This window comes from Papaver somniferum, chromosome 3, assembly GCF_003573695.1.
Source record: "Papaver somniferum cultivar HN1 chromosome 3, ASM357369v1, whole genome shotgun sequence".
In the NCBI taxonomy this organism is placed as follows: domain Eukaryota; kingdom Viridiplantae; phylum Streptophyta; class Magnoliopsida; order Ranunculales; family Papaveraceae; genus Papaver; species Papaver somniferum.
The window spans coordinates 101,293,150-101,311,424 of NC_039360.1; the positions used below are offsets into that span (position 1 = coordinate 101,293,150).

Here is an 18,275-nt window from a genome sequence, read left to right on the forward strand (position 1 = left end):
TTAATTTGTTTCTGAAGGATTTTTAGATATTTTTGTATGAACAACAGTAGTTGATCCAAATAAAAAAGAGATCAACAGTAGAAGTTGATCCAATTTAGGGATAAACAAGAGTAGTTGATCCATAAAACTGAAATGCTAACGATAATAATTGTTGAACTCAGGTTGAGAAAACATAATGCATAGGATATCACCAGGGATATTAAAGAAGAATCAAGAGATTAAGGGCACGCAAGAGATTAAGCAAGCTAAAGAACCAAAACAAAATGTGAAGACCAAGAAGAAAATTGAAGAAGAGCCAACAAGAAATATGAAGAACAAGAATACAAATGAAGAAAAACAATGAAAGGTGAAACAAAAGAAGAAAGCTGAGGAAGAACCAAAATAATCAGAATCCGAAGAAGAAGAAGGGAAAGAAAAATCAGATGGTCGAGAGTCGGAAGAAGAGGAATATGAATCTGAAAAAGAAGCAGAAAAGGGTAAAAGGAAGAAAGTCGTCAAAGGTAAAAAAAATATGTTGTAATATTTGTCCTGATATATATAATAATGTTGTTTAAAATATCGAAAACAAAATGTAAATGATTGAGCTTCATGTATGCAGGCGGGTCAAGGGTGAAAGCAAAGCCACAAAAAAAGGTGCAAAGCAAGAAGGTAATTGAGAAAGAACAAGAAGAATCAGAATCCGAAGAAGAAGAAGGGCAAGAAGAATCAGATGATCAAGAGTCGGAAGAAGAGAAAGATAAATCTGAAAAAGTAGCAGAAAAGGGCAAACCGAAGAAAGACGTAAAAGGTAAAAAAAAATAGATAGTAATATTTTTTACAACAACAGGCCAAAAGCAAAATGATATAACAAAATGATATGTGTGCTGGTATATCTAACTATGTTGTTTGAAATATTGAAAACAAAATGATTGAGCTTCATGTATGTAGGCGGGTCAAGGCCGAAAGCAAAACCACAACAAAAGCTGAAAAACAAGAAGGTAGTTGAGGAAGAATCAGAAGAATCGGAATCAGAATCCGATGATGAAGAGCAACAAAAATCAGATGAAGAGAATCAAGAATCGGACGAAGAGGAGAGCCAACCAGAGCCATAGCTCAAAGGTAAAAAAAAACATTGACTCTTTAATGAAATAATATGTGTAAACATTGACTCTTTAATGAAATAATATGTGTAATCAATCACATATTTATTGGATCAACACTCACAGTTGATCCAATAAATCTGTGTAAAATATCAGATTTGATCCAATAAGAGGTAGTTAAAGCATGAACTGTGATTACACATATTTATACGTCGCACCTCACTCGGGGGCTACGCCCCCTCGTGAAAATATATTATGGGTAGAATGTGAGAAAACAAAAGATTATTGTCAAAATTGAAAACGAAAATGATTTTGAGTTTCATGTATGCAGGCAAGTCAAGAGCCAAAGAAAAGAAAATCAAAGCAGGTCTCCAACCATTGGTTGAAATGGGGAATTTTCTATGCAAACTGTTTGAAGTAGAAGGTGAAAATAATGAGCAGAAACTGATGCTTGCACGAGCACTGAAGGCATCTCCTTTCTGGGACTTAATCAGCCCATTCTACGTAACAGACATAAGTAAAATTGTGAGCGGTAACTGGTTGAAGAAGATTAATCTTGCAATGCAGCTGTTGATGGGTGCATTTAATAAAGAAATCAGAAAGTTCAAAATAGGAGAATCCAAAGAGTACTCTTTAGAAGCAAGAGATTTTCGCTTTGATATTCAAGATGAGAAGACTGATAGAGAGTGAAGAATTGAAGCAGCAACTGCAAACGAAAACATGACTTAACTACAGCGAATTCTTAAATAAAAAGTTTAGACCATATAGACCATCAGATTGTCCAGATCCAATAATGAAGAATGAAATTGTAACCAAACTGAAAAGGGAAGCAGAACATGAGTCCGATCCGGAGCATTTTGTGAGACTTTTCACTATGTGGTTATGTACAGTTTTCTTATTCCCAAATGATGGAATGACAAGCTTCCCAAAGAAATTGTTGCCTCATATCTTATTGATGGACAAAGTGTCATGGCCGGATCACGTGGTGGAACATTTGATTTCAAACTTGGAGAAAAAGAAAGCGGACCAATTAACTATCGCTGGATGCACAACTCTCCTAGTGGTAAGAAAAAACGTTAATTTTGCGAAAGTAAAATGTTGTAGAGAGTGAAATGCATACAATTGGATAAAACTAACCTTGTTGTTTATATTATGCAGTGTTGGTTCTGCGAACATACAAAAAAGTACATCGAAAAAAGGGAGAGTTTTTAAAATGCAACTCCGAGATTCCTATGATGAAACCCAACACACATTGTGCAAGAAGCTTGTAAGTGATTTTGGCAACAAAATGAAAAAGAAAGCAATCGATATGTCTTGGTTCGACGATACGGTAATTTTTTTTTACTATGTTTATCTTTACTACTATAAATGTCCCATTTTTTTTTTTGATCAACAATGGAAGTTGATCCATGTGAATGGGATCAACATCCAATGTTGATCCAATTTTAGTGTCAGTTTTTTGTGGATCAATAATGGAAGTTGATCCATGTGAAAGGGATCAACAACCAATGTTGATCCAGTTTTAGTGTCTACACCATTTTGATTTCCTCCAATTATCACTTTTTTGTGGATCAACAATGGAAGTTGATCCATGTGAATGGGATCAACAACCAATGTTGATCCAGTTTTAGTGTCTACACTATTTTGATTTGTGTTGATCATGCTTCGCAGTTTCATCAAGACTTTGTTGATCCAGTGTCTGCTGAGGAGAACTATTTAATTGACCTATCGGCACCTGCAAGAGAACTGGAAGAAGAGAGGCTGAAGATAAAGGAACTAGAGGAAGAAAACATGTTTCTTGATTGTGACAAGCATGAGATTCATTACATGGACAAGGCTCAAATTAAAATGTTTGTCCACAACACGATATTCTTGAGAGAGATGTATGAGAGGAACAAGGACAAACTAGAGTTGCAAGCTGGAGAACCGGAGCGACTTGCTGATATTGACAAGAACATAAAGGAATGGCAGCAAGAGGAAAGGATTTTTCAGGAATCACTGAATAAAAATAAACCAGTGTATACAGGGAAGGAATTTGAAGGTTTGGAATTGGAAGATTTGTTCACACATAAACAACAAGGAGAATCATCTGGAAAAGGAAATCAAGATGAAATGAACTCTGCGGTGAATGATCAACCAACAGATGGGAATGAAACGAGAGTAAACATGGAAGTTGAAGATTCTGTGGCTGTTACAATGAAGACACTCAAGAAATGAACGATTCATTGGGAACTGAAGATGGAACTCAAAGTACTTTGGGAACCCAAGACACTTTTGGAACTCAAGATAAGTTTTTCAGAAGGGTTTTGAAAGTGGAATGAAGTATTCGGAAATACCAACAAGTATCAAACCTGAGGAGAGTTGGAAGAAAGGATTTCATGCAGAAAGAGAACTAAAGAAAGCTGATGACTTAGCGCTCAATATTGTGGTCGAAAACGTTGCAGAGCTCGATTCGGTGGTCGAAAACATTGCAATATCTGCTGGGATAGTAAAAGAGAAAGGTGACAAACAAATGGAAGAGAAGAGTCCGTCTGTTGATAAGAAGAATGATGACATACAAATGGAAGTGGTTGTGTTTGACACTCCTCCACTTTCAACAATAAAACCTGGTGAAATTTTTGGGTATGTGCATACAGGTACCACACCGAGTTTCAGTGCAATAATGAGTGAGGTAGATCGTAAGACAACACAAGAAACACAAGAGGTTGAAGAGCAAGCTGAAGAGGTTGACAATTCATCAGGAGCTGCAATACGCGCAGGGTTGAAGCAATTGTTTAATTTGGATGCAGTTGAGGAGCAAACTGAAGAGGTAACCGAATCAGAGGAACAATCCGATAATACAAAAGCATCAGAAAAACAGCAGGTCAGTTCTCTTGTGAAACGGGTGAAGAAGAGAGAAAGGCCAGAGAGAAAGACGTATAAACTTCGAAGTCAAACACCTCCTGCTAAGCGTAAAAGGGGATAAAAGAAAGGTGGAAAAGGAAAAAAGAAGCAAGAGGAGAAGCAAATAGAAATAATTGACGTCGACAGTCAAATTGACCTCACACCAGCGGAACCCAAAAAATTGATGAAGCCAACAAAACTAAAATTGTGGAAAAAATGCAATGACAGCGAAAAAGAAGTCATCTAGCCATTTTTTAAGAATGCAACTGAATGGTATGTACTTTACCTCAGATCACATAGTTTTTTTTTTGGGTTATGCTAGTTCTCTTTAATAAGATATTCATTTGTTTTCTTTTTTTTTGTTGAAAATGCAGCGAGAAAGCTTACAGTTTTTATTTCTGCAATCATGATTTTAAAGTAATCATCAATGGGAAGCACATACAGTGTCTACTGAATAATCAAAACATTCATGGTGAGATTGTTGACTACTACATCAACATGTTGAAATCAAAGATGGATTCGCCGGATAAACCAGAATACAGGAACCACATTATTCTCTCAACAAATGATTATGTAAGTAACATATAAATATTGGTTTATTCAAATGCATCATCCAATTGGTTGTCTATTGAATTTTCGTAATAATCTTAGTGATTTTATCTGTGTACAATGGTAGTTGAAATTTATGTAGATCTAGATAATGATAGGCACATGAAATTTATTGGTTACAATATGTTGTTCCCTAGTTAAATTCTAAGTTAACCAGTAAATTTGTGGTCTGATTATGAGTGAATGGTACAGGTATGTATAGCTTGAGGAGTTTACTAGCAAATACAGATAGGACCATGCAAATTTTATTTTTGTTTTGTATGTCAACAACCATTCTTGATCCAGATAGGTTGGATCAACAATGCTTGTTGATACAATTAAGTTGGATAAACAACTATTGTTGATCCAATTAAGTTAGTCTGATTATGAATGAATGTTACAGGTATATATATTCTTGAGGAGTTTTACTAGCAAATACAGATAGGACATGCATTTTTTTTGTTTGTTTTGTGTGTCAACAACCATTCTTGATCCAGATAGGCTTGTTGATCCAATTAAGTTGGATAAACAACTATTGTTGATCCAATTAAGTTAGTCTGATTATGAATGAATGTTACATGTATGTATAGCTTGAGGAGTTTACTAGCAAATACGATATGTTGTTCTCTGGTTACAATATCACAGTTGCATTTTTTTGTTGATAATGTAGCTTTTGTTTATAACGTATATGATCCATAACATGGCAAACTAATATATTTGAGAAAATATTGATACATCCGTTATTGGGGATCGCAATAGCCTCGAAAAATATGGCTAAGGTAGAGAGAAGTGGGATTCCGGAAAAGCTGAGGAACAGTTACACAGGGAATGTTGAAGACAAATACCTCATTGTACCAATGTGCTTGACTGATAAGGACGGTGTTGGATACCATTGGGTGATGCTGGCGTTGGTAAAAGGAAAATGGATAGTGTGCAACTCTGCAAGGCGCAACCCGACTTACAATTGGCAATATCTTGTGATGATAGTACCACTGACTAAATGGCTAAATGAAATGGGCCACAGAGATCCAGAGACAGGTGGTGATATTGAGATAAGCTTTTCACATGACACTGTACCAGCACAAGATGGATGCGACTGTGCATTGCATACTTGCATGTACATGAAGAATTTGGTAAAGCGTGGAAACTGTGAACACATATCTGAAATCACTAACTTAGATGAGAAGTTGAACAAGAAGAGAATAAATATTGCAGCAAGAATATTGGCAGAATTTGGTTCATGGAAGAAACAAGAACAACTTCCTGATTCAACTACTGAATCTATTCAAGAATTAATCCAATTGCAAGACTCAGTTGAACCAGTAGCTGAACCATTAGAGTGAGCTTGATGTCATAGTATGTTCATGGTCTGTAAAGAAAATCTAACTGTATTTTAAAAAATACTTATCTTAGTAAGTAAATCTTATTGTAGGTCTGATTGAATTATTATGAACCATTATGAATGAATTATTTTGGATGTATTTGTTGTCTGATTATGGATGAATGTTACAGGTATGTATAGCTTGAGGAGTTTACTAGCAAATACAGATAGAGCCATGCAATTTTTTTGTTTGTTTTGTGTGTCAACAACCATTGTTGATCCAATTATGTTGGATCAACAACCATTGTTGATACAATTAAGTTGGTCTGATTATGAATGAATGTTACAGGTATGTATGCTTGAGGAGTTTTACTAGCAAATACAGATAGGACCATGCAATTTTTTTGTTTGTTTTGTGTGTCAACAACCATTGTTGATCCAAAATAAGTTGGATAAACAACCATTGTTGATCCAAAATAAGTTGGAACCCAGGAACAATATTTCCACACAATAGTGTCAACAACCTGTAAAATCAATAAACCTGGAACCTGCCAACTGACATATACTTAAGAAACAAAAGAATAAAATTCATAACAACATATAAGAATGTATGTCATTAAAAAAAATAACAAGTGCAAACCAAAAAAGAAACACCAAACTGGTAAGAAACCTAAAACAAGTTTGTTCAGAATAAGAAAACACCACAAAAACTTCAGAACAACATCCTCTTCAAGAAGTTGATAATCCTGGAATGAGACTCTTTGCGAAACGTTGGTGCACGAGGAGCCAAAGGAGCTCTGCGACATGTTCGACGGTTGTGAAAGGTCAGCATCCCACACTGGCCACACTTCCTCTTCTTGCGCACCTTTTCACGAGAACCCATGTACCTAACACCTTTAAGTCTTCCAGCTTGTTCTCGACCACCAGTGGGAGGAAAAATATACCCCTTTTCATTAATTCCAGGTGGCTTCTCAGAGTCAGTAATAGGATATATGGGTCGAGAGTACAACCTTCTATAGTAGTCAGAAGTATAGTAAGGGATAATGTAGTTGTACGGTTCAGCATTTCCAAGCTGCAACATTTCTTTCATTGCATGAGTGCAAGGAAAGCTATGTTTTAGCCACCATTTGCAGCTGCAAGTTCTAGAATCCAAGTCAACAGTATGCTTCCCTGTTGGAGAAATGATCTCAAATACCTTCTCACTTGCTCTCTGAAACTTGTATGAACTACAGTTGTTTATCATCTTGTTAAACCTCGCTTGCATACGAGGAGTGAGCCTTGTAGTCCACTTGTTAGAATCCACTAACCTGTTGTAATTCTGCTCCATTACCTTAGCACGAATAACATCAACAAGCTCAAGTGTTGGAAGCGGCTTATCATGCTTAATGGCGTTGTTAAAACTCTCAGCAATATTAGATGTGTTCTCACCCCACCTTTCTCCTAGAAATGCATGAGCAGCCCAATTCTCGAATGGAATCTTCATCATCCAAGCAACCACTGAATCCAACTTTAGATTACTCATATTCTTCGCAGCAACATAAAAAATTTCCTTTGTTAATGCAGTGTAGCACTCTTCGAATAACTTGACTGCAGTTTGTCTACTCCTGCCCTTTGGAACAGGAATATTTCCTTTCATATGGTACAAACAGAATGAATGGAAAGCATTTGGGAAGACTTCAGGCACATGCTTCAAAAGGCCGATTCCACGATATGATATGATGGTCAGTGGACGATCTTCACGAATAATACCCTTCAAATTCGTTAAGAACCATTGCCAACTCTCACAATTTTCACTTTCTACAATTCCAAATGCAACTGGATAGATCTCTAAAAAAACCAAAAAACAAAAATAAGTGACCAGTAACTAGTGTCAACAAACAAAGTTGATCCATTTCAGTTGGATCAACACTGGAAGTTGATCCATTTTAGTTGGATCAACAATCACAATTGATCCAATAAAATATGTGTAAGCAATCATAATTTTGGATCAACAGTCACAATTGATCCAATAAATATGGATCAAGAATCACAATTTTGTATCAACAATCACACTTGATCCAATAAATATGAATCAACAATCACATTTTTGGATCAACAATCACAGTTGATCCAATAAATCTGTGTAAGCAATCATAGTTTTGGATCAACAGTCACAGTTTATCCAATTAATATGGATCAAGAATCACAGTTGATCCAATAAATATGGATCAACAGTCACAGTTGATTCAATAGTTTTGGATCAACAGTCACAGTTGATCCAATACATATGGATCAACAATCACATTTGACCAAATAAGAAGTAGTTAAAGCATAAATTTCAATGCAAACCAAAAAGAAAGCAGACTAAACCACCATAAGATACATATAGTATTACGTCGCACCTCACTCGGGGGCTACGCCCCCTCGTGAAAATTAAATTCAATGTAGAATGTGAGAAACCTAAAATGAAAGCTACATTTATCAAGAAAATGAATGCATAATAATGGATCAACAGTAACAAGTTTAAACATTCATGGATACAAAATGAAAAAAAGTAAAAGGTTAAAAATCACACCTTGGTTACCAGTTTTGCCGCAAGCGACCATAAGACCACCTTTGAACTTCCCAGTGAGAAAGGTACAATCGATAAATAGCATCGGACGGCAGTAATTGTTGAAACTAGTTATGGAAGCTTCAAAAGCCACGAAAAACCTTTTGAACCGACGAGTCACACCATCATACTCAAAATTCACGACGCTTCCAGGATTGTAATGTTCAATGGCATCTTTATACCAAACAAAATCTGAATAAGACTTGATGTCATCACCCCAAAGAAATTGCTTGGTGAATTGTAAACCGTGGTAGCCTGACTATACGTGAGGTCAACTCCATATTCCATTAGGAGTAAATCTATAACATCAGAAGCAGTCTTCTTCTTCTTAGATGCTCGTAAATCATCTGCCAATATATCCTACAAAAACGATTTTCTCATCCTAACTTTTGATGGGTCTGAACAAGCTAAACTACATGAATGCTCTCCGACGTATCTCTTGCATCGAAATACACCTTTTGTATTGGCGAGGAGAAAGGCGTGAAACCTCCAGCGACAATTTTTCTCCTTTTTGAACTTGCACTCCACAATGTATCGTAGAAGGTCACTCTTCTTCAATTTGTATTTGCGACCACTATTTATTTCATACTTTGGAACACAATCCTTAACTTCTTTAATACCACCTTCAAACAACTGCCCTACTCCAGTTAAGATGTTGACCCAAGCATCAGACTTCTTCGGGACCTTTTTGATCAAACACGCATCATCAGTGGCGTCTTCCAATTCAACTACCTCATCGCTTTAAATACAACTTGATGATGACGAAGAAGCAGGAGCAGAAGAAGATGATGAAGAAATAGAATCAGCACAGGTCCTTAACTGGATTTCAAAATTCACCTAGTCAATCCCTTGTGAGGTGCAGTAGTGAATGAAAAAACCTCAAATCCAAATCATGATTGATAACATTTGAGATACCTTCTACAGTGTAACCAAAAAGAATGAGGTCTCCAGGAACATAGGGCCACTTTTGTTTCACCACACTTATCATCTCCTTGACAGTAATTGATCCTGAAACAGGATGCGAGATGGTCTGATTGCAAAATTTGAACTCTGCAACAACCATCTTTGGCCTGCAATAAAAAATAAACAGATAGTGGTATCAGAAAATATGGGTCAACAGTCACATTTGATCCAATAAATATGGATCAAGAATCACAGTTTTGTATCAACAATCACACTTGATCCATAAATATGAATCAACAATCACATTTTTGGATCAACAATCACAGTTGATCCAACAATCTGTGTAAGCAATCATAGTTTTGGATAAACAGTCATAGTTGATCCAATAAATATGGATCAAGAATCACATTTTTGTATCAACAATCACACTTGATCCAATAAATATGAATCAACAATCACATTTTTGGATCAACAATCACAGTTGATCCAATAAATCTGTGTAAGCAATCATAGTTTTGGATAAACAGTCACAGTTGATCCAATAAATATGGATCAATAATCACATTTTTGTATCAACAATCACACTTGATCCAATAAATATGAATCAACAATCACATTTTTGGATCAACAATCACAGTTGATCCAATAAATCTGTGTAAGCAATCATAGTTTTGGATCAACAGTCACAGTTGATCTCAATAAATATGTGTAAACAATCACCGTTGATCCAATAAATTTGTGTAAAAATATCATATTTGACCAAATAAGAGGTACTTAAAGCATGAATTTCAATGCAAACCAAGAAGAAAGCAGTCTAAACTACCCGAAGCTACATATAGTATTACGTCGCACCTTCAATGTAGAATGTGAGAAACATAAAATAAAATCTACATTATCAACAAGAATGAATGCATAATGATTACCTGCAAAATAAAAACACAAAATACAAACATTTTGTGTTCAGAAATTTGGATCAACAACAACAGTTGATCCAAAATAAACTAAAAATCATCTTATTTTTTGTATCAACAGTCAAGGTTAATCCAAAATAATATCTAAATTTCATCAAAAACATAATCAGTAGAGTCTAAATTTCATCACAAACAAGATTCTTCAACATTTCAGCATAAAAACCTAAGTTGATGAGCAGATTTAAGAAAAAGAAAGTGTAAATAACAAATCAAAAATTAAAACGTACCTGTTTAATAAAAGAATAAGGATCTCGAGATCAAACTATATGAATATCAACCAATCAATCTAACGGAATAATCACGAAATCAATCTTTCCACATAAATCACGATCTCTGCATTAACAACAAAAAACAAAAACTTGTACTTAAATATCAATGAAATGAACATGCAATCATCAAAAACAACTATATGAATCTTCAAATAAACATCAACAGTACCAATTTGTTCCAGAAAGACAGATCCAGTGATTTCTGTTGTTAATGGAAATTTCAGTTAAACGGAGCTAAAATCTCCGTTTCCGTTGATGAATCTTGATGCACGGATGATGAAGAAGAAGGAGGAGAAGATTAATTTCAACCTCCGAATCGTAGATTGAAACGGAAAACTTCGAAGAAAAATTTCACGAGCTGAAATTAAGTTGGATCTCTCTCTCCTTCGGTTTTTAATTTCCGTTAATAACCGAATTTTGATTTGATTTGTTATCATTGAAATATATACAGGGGGTATATTTGGAAGTCCTTAATTTTTTATTGGGCCCCTGATGGGCTTGTACAAGGAGAGGGATAGAATTATTGTGTGATAAGGATATTTGTAAAGTCCATCAAAAGTAAGGACAATAGTTCAATTTCCATAACCTAAGTAGACGGTCTGAGTTTGGGTTCGCCAGTATGCGAACGGGTATGCATACTTAAGTACATTTACAAAACCCAACAGAAATTCCCGGACCTATACCTTACGCAAGTATGCGTACCGGTATGTGTATTTGGTACACGAAATTTCACAACTACAAGTACGCATACGGGTATGCATACTTTAATTCTGGTCATGGATCACATACATGCAAGAATGCACACTATGTTTATAATCCAATGATGGTTAAGTATTCTAAACTCTTATTTCAATCATTTAAACTTTCTTAGAGGGCGTCAATAGCCGTTTTCACACACTATTAGCATCAAAGCAATTTTCAAGTTATTGAAATAATCATAACGAAACATTCCAAGTCTACACCAAATGATTGTATCACACAAACCATATAAGATGTTACTCGGCGATTTTCACATGATCATCTTTTGACTTTCGTCAAGAATATAAGATGAACTTGGTTGAAGCGAAAGCTTACCAACACATATTCCGAGAAATATGTAAGCGTGTTAAACTCAGCTCGAAATCTCAAATGTGTATAATCGACAACTATATAGTAATACGACTTTTGTCTCAATATAGGAGATAGAGTAGAAATAGACTTTCCAAGTGATAGATGAGTTTTAGTCTCGACATACCTTTTGTTGATGAAGTTCCACAAGCTCTCCTTAGTAGTTCTTCGTCTTCAATTTATGAACGCCGTGAAGTCTAATGCTCAACTACACAATCTATCCTAGTCCGAGACATTACTATAAGTAGACTAGAAATCAAGACTTATAGTTTTGATCACTAACATTGACAAACAAGGTTGAGATAGCAACGCTTGCGAGTTCGACCGAGTAACACTCTAACAGGTGATGTTATATATCTCAAAATGTGCCTAATTTTAGTAGGTATACAGAGATTTGCAAGAGGAACGCATGCCTAAGATATTAGCATCAAACCCTTTACCGTTTAGATTTTATTCAGAAAAAATACGTCTAAAGTGTGAGATAGTATAAGAATTAGCATGTGAATGGATCCGCCCAGATTAAATAGATTTGGGCCAAACCCACAAACGCTTATATATTCGGGTACCCGATATCCAATAGGTATCATCAGATCGAATTGATTAGGAACGGAAAGCTAATTGTTCCACAAATCGGGTATTGAAATTGATAACAGGTCCAGTATTTGGAACCAAATGAATAGGCGGGTTTAGGTTCGATTCCAGGCGATAGGATACCCATCGACACCCCTAGGTTTTACACACAACAATATCTAGTCGAGAACTGGGACAATAACAAGCTTCGATTCATTTCTATCTGTACCAATACACCATAAAAAGTCTGTCACATGGCGATGAATAACTGATAGGGCTGTCAACGGTAGCAATCGAAACGGATATGGCCTCTACCATATCCGTTACCGATAAGATTACCGAATATCCGATAATATCCGACGGATATTCAAAAATATTTCCGTTATCCGTTCCGATAATAATGTCGATTATCCGATAATATCCGGTAATAACCGATAGTAATTCATTATAATAAAAGTAAATTAAGTTCTTTTTTAGTCTTTCACTAATTTCATAAATTACAAAAAAAAATCAAAGGAACCCTAAGGAAATTCGACTAAACAAAACCAAATACCTTGATCAAATGCACAAATTTGACTTTAAAAATTATTATATTAAATTAGATTTAAACAAAACTCAAATCTTCTCCATCGATATTGAAAAATTCTCCGCTTTTCTCACAACTAAAACTAGTTGTGTTTTTGTTCTTCCATAATATTTTTATTTCTACCACTCTTCACATACTACCAAGCTAACAACTAAATATATTACTCAAAAAAAATATAAAAAAATTTGCATATGCATTCTTTAACGGATATCGGATATTATCCTATAGGATAATGCCTTTTCCGTATCCGTTTCGTTGAAATAAGAATATCCGATAAGGCATCCATATCCGATATCCGTTATCCAAAATTTCGGATAATATCCTAACGATTTGGACGGACTCGGACGGATATCGAATATTCGGTTATCCATTGACAACCCTAATAACTGAGGCACTAATTCAAGTAACTTTTTCCTTTTTTTTTATTAGTATCGAGCTCAGGTCACCAGTATCATCACCCAATGACTTTACTATTATACTACAATGTCGGTATTCGAGTGCAACTTTGTTCATCCTTCGAGAACCATACCGTACATTTTCTACCTTCTCATTGGATAGTGCCTTTTTTATTTTATTTTTTGATCAAGTCAGTTAAAAGCAGAGATATTTATTACTACGGTATGGTGACTCATGGTGACTCAGTTGAAGAGATATTTATTAAGGCTGTCACATGGAGTCAAAAACAAATCCATGAAAAATATTCTCCTTATGAAGGTGGGGAATGTGTTCACAAAGTTCTCCAACTCAATAACTCATTTGACCGTTTCCAGGGACGTTTGAATCTCGGGCCTTAGGAGCAGAGATTCAGTACTTATAGTTGAAACTCAATTGTAGAGGCTAGAGAGTGTTATACGATGATTGCTTGGCGCCTCTTTTGCAGAGGAGGAGCCACGGGGAAATGCAACAATCCGAACATATTGAGGTTTGAGTAAGGTTTAACGAACTTCCAAAAAATGTAGTGAAATCTTTGAATGAGGGTGAATCTTTTTAATGTCAACCCCCCGTTGCTCAAGCGTTGAAGCTAAAATTCGATTGAACACTGGAGAACAAAATTAGAGGTACTAAACTAAAGGTTTATATATATTACCGTGTTTTGCGATTTCTTAGTTTAATTGTTTCTTTGTTAGTATATGGTTATCTTATTTAACTGTTTGATAAAAGTCCTCAAAGAGAGGAAGATAGTCTACACTTTCTTGCTATATAGTTTACTTGTTTTCTATATCTTATGGGTTCCTTTTGTTGTGTTTTCTTATCCATTTATGGTACTTGTGCATTTTGATTTGGAGCAATTTTTGTAGATTCAGGAGACAAGACACATAAGAAAGCACATTTTATGTATGATAACGATGTCTAGTTTGAGGTTTATCATATTTTATAACAAAACCCTAGGCTGTCAAGATTCTAACTGTTTAAGATGTGGATTAATTTGAAATAACAGACAACACCTGCCCATTTGTTTCTGTTTGTTTATTGTTCGTCTTTGCTGTTATGTTTATATTTAAGAGAAAAATAGTGGATAGTAAGCGGATCCATACGTAGAGTGGCATAAATTAAGAAAAGTATCTCAACTTTGTGTTGGGGTCAATTAATATGCTACTTAAAACAAGCAACAAAGAGACATTAGAAAAGATAGAGCAAGTTCCACCGCGTGACATCGAAACTAAGGTTTGGATTAAGTTAATGGACATGTCTTTTGATTGTAGTTTTGCATATAAGGTGCCCCATAGGTTCATCTCTTCATCCAACCCAAAGTCCCAGACAAGCTCTATTTCTCCTCTTCATTTTATTTCTCAACAGATGGCTATATCAAGCAAAATCACTTACCACTCTCGCTCCATAAGCTTGCCCACTAGATCTAATGCCCTCACTCTTACAGTCGAGGAACAGTTGTGTCGAGTGAGGTCTTCGGAACTAGCCACCTCATCCTCAAGATCCATTTCCCAGAGTTTAACTGGTCTGAAAGATTTGTATGAATCTGTTGATGATTTCTTGCATTTGCAACCCATCCAACAAGAAAGTTGCTTAGACTCTGTCCTGGATAGATTTCTCTTGTTGTTGGATGCTTGTGGTAGTACAAGGGATGTTTTGTCTCAAATGAAGCGATGTGTGCAGGATCTCCAATCATCCATCCGTAGAAAAAGGTGCGGAGAGCTTGGTCTTGCAGTTGAACTAAAAGAATATATGTCCTCTAGGAAAAAGGTTACTAAGATGATAAGAAAATGCCTTAAAGGTCTGAAAAAGATGCAATACAAGAACTCTGATAAAGTAGCTATTGTGAATATGCTAAGAGAAGTTGAAGTAACCACTCTTTCAGTTTTTGAATCAATAGTGTCCTTTTTATCTGGATCAAAGACACAAAGGTAAAGTAGTTGGTTGTTGATCTCTAAATTGGTTCATAACACACGAGTAACATGTGAAGAGAATGGAAAGGAGATTAATGATTTTGTGGAGGTTGAAGTGGCATTGAACACCTTTATTGGTAAAAAGCAACACAAAGCAATTGTTAATGCCAAAAGTATCCAAAAGCCATTAGAGACACTCGAGATAAGCATTCAGAATTTCGAGGAGGGATTAGAAGGTGTCTTTAGGGGTTTGATTAAAACCAGGGTGTCACTTCTTAACATCCTATACTAATGTTAAATGTCCCGCCACCTGTTGGTACAATGGTATCCGCCTTTTTGTCAAGTGAATACCTATGGACCTGTAATTATTTATAACAAAGACCAAATATACAACAGATTCTTTTGATCCCTTATATATTTGTTGATCTTACAGTTTTCATTTACCTTGATTGGTTGAGTTTATCATTTCCCTTACCTTCTGTAGTAGTATCTTTTTCTTAATTGACAACAGAAGTTGTCAATATAAGTTAGGTGTTACAGTTCGCATCTGGTTTGTGTTATGAAAAATCTGGCATTACATGGAGAATGACTGTGTTCATCTATCCTATCTTAGTGGTGAGTAATTATGCATCCTTATTGAAACACCCACAAATGACAAGGAAACATGTAGAAAAGCATCTCAGTGGATGATGCGGTTTCCATCTGGTTACTGTCTTTGAGTAATTGGGCTTTATGTACAGAATGACTGTGTACAAATTAATTTTATGTTAGTGGTGAGTAATTATGTGTCCTATTTGAAACACCTCAGGTGACAAGGAAACATATCGGTAAGCATCCCAGTGGATGATGCTGTCTGCACACATCTGGGATAAAAACTTAGGGTGTCATGATTCCAATTGTTTGTTTGTCCTAGTTGATATATTAATTTGTTAATATATTTTGTTAACATTCTCAGGCATACATTAGAAACAAACAAGATGAACAGCTGAGTATAAGTTGCCGCCCCATTCAACCCCGCCCCACTACCACCACCAAAAGGAAAGAAAGAATATAATACCTAATTGATCTAAAAACGTCGGTTAACTGATCACCTGTTTCAACGGACAAATTAAGGTAGCAAATGGAACATGCATTAACTGATCATCCATCTAGCAATAGTGTAGCACATTGCTCCAGCTCATCCACGTATATAAAATTGCATCTCATCATGTTTATGTAGCTTTGTGTTCCAAAGGATTATGAATTATGAAATAAACTATAATTTGTATATCTGAGGTTGGTGTTATACTTACTCAGGGCTACATTTTTTTTATATTTTAGCTGTAGGAGAAACCAGGAGACATCGGCGATGATAAAGGGAAAATTCCACCACGTGACAACCAAGGTAAGAAGGATCAAAATTTTCTGCTTTCTTTCGTAACACCTTCTCGGCAGCTTGTATATAAGAAGAACAAAAGGGTTGCATCTATAGCAAAACAGACTTCTACATTTGCATTTCTACACCTCTTTTTCTAAAATAACTCAAGATGGTTTCTTCAAACAAAATCGCTTATTCCATCAGTTTGCCCACCAGACCTACTCTGACTCTTACAGTTGAAGAGCATTTATGTCAATTGAGATCTTCAGGTCTAGCCACCTCGTCCTCCTCCTCATCCATCTCCAACAATTTGAATAGTCTTAAGAATTTGTATGAATCGGTCGATGCTTTGCTTCAGTTGCAATCCACACAGCAAGAAAAAAAATTAGATTCCATCTTAGATGGATCTGTCATGTTGTTGGATGTTTGCAGCACCACCAGGGATGTATTATCTCAGATGAGGGAATGCGTCCAAGATCTTCAATCATCCATTCGTAGACGAAGGGGTGAAGATCTGGATCTTGCAAAAGAACTTGATGAATATATGACCTCAAGAAAGAAGGTTACAAAGGTGATCCGTAAGTGTCTTGGAGGTTTGAAAAAGATGCAAAGCAGAAATTATGATGATGTAGCTGTTGTCAATGTGCTGAAAGAAGTTGAAGCAGCTACCCTTGCTGTTTTCCAATCTCTATTAGCCTTCTTATGTGGACCAAAGCAAAGCAATTGGTCTTTAGTTTCCAGATTGTTGCCTAGCAAGCGCGTAGCATACGGGGCTGACCTCAACGAAGTTGAGAAGGTGGAAGTGGCATTGGATGCTAAAAAAATAGTAGATGCTCAGAAGCCATTATTGGAGCTAGAGATGAGCATCCAAGATCTTGAAGAAGGATTAGAATCTGTATTCAGGGCGTTAGTTAAGACCAGAGTTTCACTTCTAAACATCCTCAACCACTAACTGATGATATCCTCTCGTTTCTCATAGGCACTATTCGTTTTTTTTTGACATGGAAATTCCTGTGACATTAATTGTACAGTTCTGTAAATGAAAGTAGAATTTTAATAGAAAAAGTTCTTTAACTCCAAGTATCTCAATCTCTCATCATTTATTTACTTTGCTAAGCAATCCTTTTGTTCATACAATGAAAACTGATAAGAATAAAAATTACTTTCTGAACCGAGGTCATTCTAATCATCTGATTTTACTGAGTGAAGTTGGTCATTTTTCATCTGGCTTGATATGTTACTTATAAATTTAGTATATACATACGTAGATTGAATCCAATAAACACCAGCTTGATAGTATCTAATTAGATTACCCAGGCCATGAAGATTCCAATAGTTGGTAAAGCCAATCTGTGTAGTTTGAACCTTAATTGGATTTGTAAGCTGATGTGATCAATCAGCAACTCATACAATGCACTTATTTTAGTTGCAATGACATGGTAATAAACTTAACATGACTTGGTTATGTCAAATGTTGGTGTCCTCAAATTTCAATACTAAATACAATGCTAGTGCCCTGAGAAAACTAAGACTCGGAAAGAGTCAATGTTACAAAAGAAGTAGAGCCATCTAATATGGGATTTAAAGGATTCCCAATATTAGATTTATCTACTAAGAGATGTTTGATACTACAAACTGGAGGGAACATTCCCTATTCAACAGGTGAGCTCGCATTTCTAATAAACTTAGCTAAACTATCCGCCACTTGA

At 35.7% G+C, this 18,275-nt stretch overlaps 3 protein-coding genes across 3 annotated transcripts; 2 read left to right on the plus strand and 1 right to left on the minus strand.

Moving 5' to 3' along the window:
• Positions 1-6,583: 6,583 nt before the first annotated feature.
• Positions 6,584-9,524, minus strand: LOC113359799. The gene is made up of 2 exons (XM_026603377.1): positions 9,377-9,524; positions 6,584-7,698 (listed from the first exon to the last, which is right to left on the minus strand). Exons 1-2 carry the CDS (start codon positions 9,522-9,524, stop codon positions 6,584-6,586), a joined length of 1,263 nt encoding a protein of 420 aa, XP_026459162.1.
• A 4,043-nt stretch (positions 9,525-13,567) lies between these two features.
• Positions 13,568-17,566, plus strand: LOC113356979. Its single transcript, XM_026600224.1, has 2 exons — positions 13,568-13,925; positions 16,530-17,566. The coding sequence occupies exon 2, from the start codon at positions 16,736-16,738 to the stop codon at positions 17,516-17,518; it is 783 nt and encodes a 260-aa protein (XP_026456009.1). The 5' UTR covers positions 13,568-13,925; positions 16,530-16,735; the 3' UTR covers positions 17,519-17,566.
• Positions 14,506-15,510, plus strand: LOC113356980. The gene has a single exon (XM_026600226.1). It carries the CDS (start codon positions 14,548-14,550, stop codon positions 15,229-15,231), a length of 684 nt encoding a protein of 227 aa, XP_026456011.1. The 5' UTR covers positions 14,506-14,547; the 3' UTR covers positions 15,232-15,510.
• Positions 17,567-18,275: the final 709 nt, after the last annotated feature.

What these genes read in the sequence shown, in the direction of transcription:
- LOC113359799 (XM_026603377.1), bottom strand. Translation starts at nt 9,524, where the DNA reads ATGGTTGTTGCAGAGTTCAAATTTTGCAATCAGACCATCTCGCATCCT. An exon ending in TTTTGGTTACACTGTAGAAG is followed by an intron (nt 7,699 to 9,376) that starts GTATCTCAAATG and finishes TGGTTTTTTTAG; the next exon opens with AGATCTATCCAGTTGCATTT.
- LOC113356980 (XM_026600226.1), top strand. Translation starts at nt 14,548, where the DNA reads ATGGACATGTCTTTTGATTGTAGTTTTGCATATAAGGTGCCCCATAGG.
- LOC113356979 (XM_026600224.1), top strand. Translation starts at nt 16,736, where the DNA reads ATGGTTTCTTCAAACAAAATCGCTTATTCCATCAGTTTGCCCACCAGA.